The sequence below is a fragment of the Cherax quadricarinatus genome, chromosome 11, assembly GCF_038502225.1.
Source record: "Cherax quadricarinatus isolate ZL_2023a chromosome 11, ASM3850222v1, whole genome shotgun sequence".
NCBI lineage: Eukaryota > Metazoa > Arthropoda > Malacostraca > Decapoda > Parastacidae > Cherax > Cherax quadricarinatus.
This window is the reverse complement of record NC_091302.1, coordinates 432,848-440,347: the sequence shown is the minus strand read 5'-3', so window position 1 is coordinate 440,347 and position 7,500 is coordinate 432,848. Positions and strand designations below refer to the sequence as shown.

The following is a 7,500-nucleotide window of genomic DNA, read 5'->3' as shown; positions in this document are numbered from 1 at the left end:
TGTGCCACACTGTGTCAAATGCTTTCTCAACATCTTTGGCTATTAGGGCTGTCTTTTTCCTTTGGTGTTTGTTTATGTGGATGTAGTTTAGAATTAAATTCAGTGCGTCTTGAGTGGAACGGTTTGATCTGAAGCCAAATTGACCATTGTATAAGAGGGAGTTTGTTTCAAGATGTCTACGTAGTCGTGAGTTTATGATTTTTTCATAGATCTTTCCCAGTACTTCGAGCAAGCTGATGGGGCGGTAGTTTGTTGGGTCAGAGTGGTCTTTATTGGGTTTTGGGATGAGGATAGCAGTAGCTGCTTTGAAGAGAGTGGGGAAGTAGCCGGATGCTAGTGATGCATTGAGGAGGTTGGTGAAGGCTGAGATGATAGAGTCAGGGAGGTGTTTTAGGATGATGTGGTTGATGCCAGAGGCTTCTGGGGCTTTTGGAGGGAGGCGCTGAATGAGAGTTTTAATGTCATAGGCTGTGATGGGGGTGTCCAGTTCCTGAGTGGCAGTGAGTGATTCAAGTTGTATGTACCTGTCTGGTACCGTTAGGTGTACGTGGTCAGTGTTCCATTGGTCTATTTGTTGTGTATGTGGCAGAGTGTCTGGTAGTGGAGGGTGTGGGTGGAAAAGATTCTCCCATATTTCTTTGAAGATGTTTGTTGCTCTTTGTGGGTCAGTGATGTTTCTGTTGTCGTGGGTGATGTGTTCGAATTTGTTGTTGTTGTTGTTACCTCGGATTTTGTTGATGAAGTTCCAGAAAGTTTTGGGGTCTTTTATGCGTTGCTCATTTGCCTGGTGTATGAGTCCAGCCCAATGGGTGTTGTGGTCCTGCTCCAGGCTATGAAGTATGTTATTCCTGAGGTATGTGAGGTCCTGTCTTACCTGGTTGAATCTGTGTGTGTTGAGGCGAAAGCGGTTATGGTAGCATATGAGGAGTCTTTTGGTTCTGGTTGAGGGAGTAAATGAGTATCTGATGGTGTGTGTTTTTGTGGGTACCGCAGTGTTGGTTGCACGTTTGTCTCAAGGATGGTATCGAGTTGTGTGTCAATATCTGTGATTGGTTTGTTGTTGTAGTCATAGTTCAGATTTGTGTTGGTGATGGTGTTTTGGAAGGACTCCCAATTGGCCTTATTGTATGCTGGTGTTGGTGGTGTAGGAATACAAATTGGGTTTGTCGAGATATGTAGGATGATGGGAATGTGGTCAGACCCAGTGTTGTGGCCAGGAACTATGTAGTGTTGGAGGAGAGTGCTGGCTCTGTTTGCGAGTATTATGTCAGGTTTTCCTTGTCCTTGGTGTCCATAGAAGGTGTTGAAGTGTGGACCTAGGTGCCGTAGATGTTTGTGGTTTGAGAAGTTATGTAGTTGTGTGCCTGTTTGGTTGGTGGAGTTGTGGTTGAAAGCTGGGTGTTTAGCATTCATGTCTGCCAGCAGGTAGGAGGGAATGTTGGTGTGGTTGAAGACGAGAGATAGGTCGTGTGCACTGATGGCTGTGTTGGGTCTAGCGTAAGTGGTGAAGAATATGAGGGGTCCTAGTTGAGTGTATAGTCTGACAGCTAGGGAGTGTTGATGTGTGAAATGGAGTGGTAGGAATTCATGTCTAATGGTCAATTGATAATACAATCACGTCACTAGTCAAATCCAGTCCAAGAACCTGTTATCCTATCCATGGATGACATAGGATTCTCTTGACTCACGAAACCGTAATAACACGATTGCAAACTTACTTGTCGTGAGTTCGATCCCTACCCGTACCGTGGTTTGATAGAACTCTCTCACCTGTACCTTCACAGGGCAGTCTGTGTTTGTAGGTGTAGATGTATTTCTGGGTATCTTTGAGTTCACTGGATGGACCTTCCACGAAAGCAGTACTCATTAACATATAAATGCGCATTCAACAGCATTGTTAACCAGTATTTACCGTTGTGGGCTTCTGTACGTTATTAACTCCCGCTAGAAACACCTCGAGATACGCATATGAATCACTGTTTACACCCTGGTTTGGGTGTAAACAGTGATTTGTCGATACGAGTACATATGCGTTCCTCCACGTTTGTAATGTGATTAGTGAAGGTTAGTGGCCTCCATTGTTCAAGCCTAGTGAAGGGCAAGTCCCCCTCTCTTATAAGGGAGTTTTGTTCCCATCAGTGCACAGGTTTATTAGTTCCCCTCCCCATACAGGTTTAATGGTGACACGTGGGTGTCGTTATATGACTGATCAGCGTGGGCACTTATCCCCAGGCTGATGGGTGGCACAAGCAGCTCCTCACTGTTGCAGATGTATGGGTTGAGCTGAAGGTAATAATATATTATATGTTACTCTACATCTAACTCGAACTTAAGAACTTATAAGGGAGACTGAGTAGGAGTCTGTTAAAAGACTACAGTTAAATTATTCACACGATTAAGGTTTAACTGGAGTCTACTTGGAGGGTGTTCCGGGAGTCAACGCCCCCACGACCCGGTCCCTGACCAGGACTCCCGGTAAATCAAGGAGGAAGTGTAAGTTTGGTAGACAAGTAGATAAGGTTTGTCAGGAAACAGGACAAATGCTTCTTGACTCTTGTCTTAGTCATATGATGACCCAGAGATGGAGCCTTTAGTCATCTGACCGAGGCCTTCCACTGGCTTACTTCTCTACCCCTTTCAAAATTATGGTTATGATTATAGCCAATTCTTTAGTAGCAATGTCTGGCAGATTTGCAGGAGTATATCTTGTTACAGACCTCTCCAGCTCACTACCCACTCTCATAGCGTCCTCAAGCCCCCACTCCCTTCTGCCCCCTCTCAGGGCTTTGGGATAATGGGGGGGGGGAATTCAAAATTCCCTAGAGGCATCGTTTACACTTGTGGGGATACATCATCTTGTATTTGAAAAGGAAAAAAGAAAATATATGGAGATGTAGCAGTCAGGTGGTAGACAGGTAATTAGGTGCGTAGTTGTGAAAACTAGAGATGGGTAACGAGGAGGACTTAAACGTCGTTCTACGGGTTACATAACAAGCTGTCACTGGGCAACGTTTCGCTCAGTGTAGATCTTTAATATATGAACTGGTGAACTTTCTGCACAGACGAGAAGCAGCGCAGAGTATACGCTTAAGAACATAAGAAAGGAGGAGCACCGCAGCAGGACTACTGGCCCATACTAGGCACGTTCAACTCAAACCCAAACTCACTAACAAAAATATTTGCCCAACCCATTACCAATGCTACCCCAGGAATAAACTTTAATAACCCTCTTAACGCTTGTGCAAGACTCACTTATCGTTTCGCCTACACGACGGAGTTCTGACAGAGTTCTTCAGTCGAGTACAGAGAGTCAACGGAAGCACATGTGTCTTATCAACCTGTCAGAATTGTATACCATTATTATATTCAAGTCCCACTTACAACAGCAACCTGTGTGTTTCGTACGTGAGCAGAATATGAGAGCAAGTTTCTGACCTGCGGGGACTCCGTTACAAAGTCCTGCCCACTCAGCAGTCACCAGCGCCCAGTCACCATCATGTGTTTTGATCACCATTCCTCTCTCACCTCGCCGAGGATTCAACGATATCGTCCGGAAATTGTGTCCTCCCTGAAAAAAACGAAGATATAGGAAAGTATTAGTTGGAAATAGAGTAAGACACATGTACAAACAGTTCAGTAGCTTTATTGTTGAAACGTTTCGCCTACACAGTAGGCTTCTTCAGTCAAATACGGAGGCAACAGTATGCATCTGTATTATTATGCTTCAGCTTCATATCGTTCCAGACCCTGGAGCTGAGCTCTACTCCAGGCTGAGGGACTGACCACCTCAAATACTATTTCTCCAAGGTTGATGGACTGATTACATCATCAGTAATTCACTACTTTACCTGCTGCCTCTATATTTGACTGAAGAAGTCTACTATGTAGACGAAACGTTTATCAATAAAAATACCCAACTGTTGCACATGTGTCTTAATCATCAACTTGTCGGTATTTTATACCATTTTCAAAATAACAGGAAACAGAGTAGTGGATGAGTGGAACAGTTTACCAAATGGAAGACTTGAGAATAACGATGTTAGCTGATCTTTCTTGTAATAAAGTTGGTAGAATTACCGACAATATGTAAAGTAAAAGGACACAAGTGCAACTAATGTGACATTTTATTGTGGCAACGTTTCGCTCTCCGGGAGCTTTATCAAGCCATTACAAACAATAATGGACACAGAGGGTATATAAAGGCTCAGAGTGAGGTGCAATACTAGTGAGGTACCATTTCGATGTTCACTAGTGGTAGTAGTAATAGTAGTAGTAGTGACAAAAGTAATACAATATGGTATAGCAATTAATTCGTACATGAGTAAAAGGATATAAAAGCTATTACTTGGGTAACATAAAAATAGGTTGGACAAATATAGACTGGAAAGAGGCAGCTTGTTTCAGTGTTCACTCTCTGTAATGTGCTTTGTATAGTATAACAGGAGAGACTATGTGATGGCAGGGTTTACTGTTTTCAGGAGGATTCTTGCTAAGACTTCGGAGATGGTGAAGCTGCCGTTGTTTTGTTTAATTGTATTCGAAACAGCGATCAGTGCTGATTCGAGGCACTTGCGTCTGCGGAAATTAGTTTCTTTGATCACTAATTGGGCGTCTCTGAATTTCATGAGATGATTGGTGGAATTTCGGTGTTGTACACAGGCGTTGTTTAAGTTATCGTTCCTACATGCGTAAATGTGTTCATTGAGGCGGGTGTCGAGGTTTCTTGCTGTTTCACCTACGTAAATCTTGTCACAGCCTCCACAGGGTATAGTGTAAACTCCTGCATTGACTGGTTCATGGTGCTTTGATTTTGTCCTGGTTAGATCCTTTATTGAAGTGCAGGAAGCGATGGCGACTCTGGTGTTAGCTTGTGAAAGTACTTTTGAGACGTTCAGTGCAACCTGGCTGTTGGGAAGAATTATAACTTTGTTGGGAGTGGTGTTGATGCGTGGAGACTTAATGATCTGAAGAGCTCTTTTCTTGCAGTCTTTGATGAAAAAAGAAGGAAAATGTAACTCGCCAACGACCCCAACATTATCGTCACCACCGCCGACAAAGGAGGTGGAGTCGTCATACTCAACACCAGTGACTACAACACTAAAATGATGGACCTTGTGAATGATCAATCTACATACGAACCCATCAGCACTCAACAGTGGGAGACGCTCACCAAAGATTTTCTATACAAAACCAGACAAATACTCAAACGCACTAGAGAAGGGAAGAAACTTCTATACTTGTTACCAAGCAACCCTAAACCAGCACACATGTATGGTTTACCCAAGACCCATAAACACAATATTCCACTCAGACCAATCACGTCAGGAATAGGCAGTGCTCCACACAAACTAGCCGGAGTTCTTGCCAAACATCTTTCCTGCCTTCTGGGGACCATCAACCCCGCTCATCTTAAACACTCAGGCGACCTTCTCAACCGCATCCGTAACCTCTCCATCCGTAACAAGAAACTAATCAGTTTGGATGTGACTTCCCTCTTCACAAAAGTACCTACCAAAAAAGCCATCGAGGTTCTACGACTTAAAGTCAATCAGGACCTTAATCTTCCTCTACCTCCCGGAGATTTTGTTGACTTGATTGAACTCTGTGTTAATTTCAACTGTTTTTCTTTCAACAACAAGCTCTACAAACAAACCTACGGCATGGGGAATGGGGTCCCCCATCAGTGCCGTCCTAGCCAACTTATACATGGAACACCTAGAGTCCGATCACTTCGCCAACATCATCCCTTCAAGCGTCACTTGGTTACGTTACGTGGACGACGTCCTCGTAATAACTCCCAAACGTTTTGATGTACGGGATCTTCAGGCAAGGCTCAACGCAGTTGAACCGGCGATCCAGTTTACACTAGAAGAAGAGTCCAATGACAAGCTACCTTTCCTCGACGTCCTCATTCACAAAGTAGACAACAACCTAAGATTTCAAGTTTATCGGAAGCCCACCAATAAAAATGATCTCACACACTTCTATTCCAGTCAAGATACCAAGACCAAAAGAGGCATCATCATCGGGTTTTTCCTAAGAGCATACCGAATTTGTACTCCTGAGTTTCTTGACGAGGAATGTACATACATTCACCAAACATTCACTGAGTTACATTTTCCTTCTTTTTTCATCAAAGACTGCAAGAAAAGAGCTCTTCGGATCATTAATTCTCCACGCATCAACACCACTCCCAACAAAGTTATAATTCTTCCCAACAGCCAGGTTGCACTGAACGTCTCAAAAGTACTTTCACAAGCTAACACCAGAGTCGCCATCGCTTCTAGCACTTCAATAAAGGATCTAACCAGGACAAAATCAAAGCACCATGAACCAGTCAATGCAGGAGTTTACACTATACCCTGTGGAGGCTGTGACAAGATTTACGTAGGTGAAACAGCAAGAAACCTCGACACCTGCCTCAATGAACACATTTACGCATGTAGGAACGATAACTTGAACAACGCCTGTGTACAACACCGAAATTCCACCAATCATCTCATGAAATTCAGAGACGCCCAATTAGTGATCAAAGAAACTAATTTCCGCAGACGCAAGTGCCTCGAATCAGCACTGATCGCTGTTTCGAATACAATTAAACAAAACAACGGCAGCTTCACCATCTCCGAAGTCTTAGCAAGAATCCTCCTGAAAACAGTAAACCCTGCCATCACATAGTCTCTCCTGTTATACTATACAAAGCACATTACTGAGAGTGAACACTGAAACAAGCTGCCTCTTTCCAGTCTATATTTGTCCAGCCTATTTTTATGTTACCCAAGTAATAGCTTTTATATCCTTTTACTCATGTACGAATTAATTGCTATACCATATTGTATTACTTTTGTCACTACTACTACTATTACTACTACCACTAGTGAACATCGAAATGGTACCTCACTAGTATTGCACCTCACTCTGAGCCTTTATATACCCTCTGTGTCCATTATTGTTTGTGATGAATGGTTTGAAAAACCGACAAGTCGAAGAGTGAGACACTTATGCAGCATATGGGAATCTTTATTCAGGAAACGTTTCGCCACACAGTGGCTTCATCAGTCCAATACAAAGAGGAAGGCGTAAGGAGAGGAGGAGTATGAGGTAATCAGTCCCTCAACCTGGAGTCGATGTGTTCAGTCCATCAATCTTGTAGAATGTACAGCATAGGGCCGTAGACGTGGCTTATATACTGTAGTGAGGTGAGGTGAAGCAGGCGGAGGCGGGGTCATAGTGGTACCATCCACTAGTCGAAGTAGGTCTTCGTCCAAGGGTTGAACAAGTGTTGAAGAATTCTTTGTCAGACACTGCAGCATCATGGGATCTTGTTACAAAGAATTCTTCAACACTTGTTCAACCTTTGGACGAAGACCTACTTCGACTAGTGGATGGTACCACTATGACCCCGCCTCCGCCTGCTTCACCTCACCTCACTACAGTATATAAGCCACGTCTACGGCCCTATGCTGTACATTCTACAAGATTGATGGACTGAACACATCG

The 7,500-nt window shown here is 43.5% G+C and overlaps 1 protein-coding gene across 1 annotated transcript in view; it reads right to left on the bottom strand.

Moving 5' to 3' along the window:
* Positions 1 to 7,500, bottom strand: part of LOC128687498 (uncharacterized) — a 257,247-nt gene that overhangs the window by 22,155 nt on the left and 227,592 nt on the right. The window contains exon 13 of the mRNA XM_070084187.1: positions 3,436 to 3,568. Within this exon, the coding sequence (XP_069940288.1) occupies positions 3,436 to 3,568 (133 nt within the window). The remainder of the gene's footprint in view (positions 1 to 3,435; positions 3,569 to 7,500) is intronic.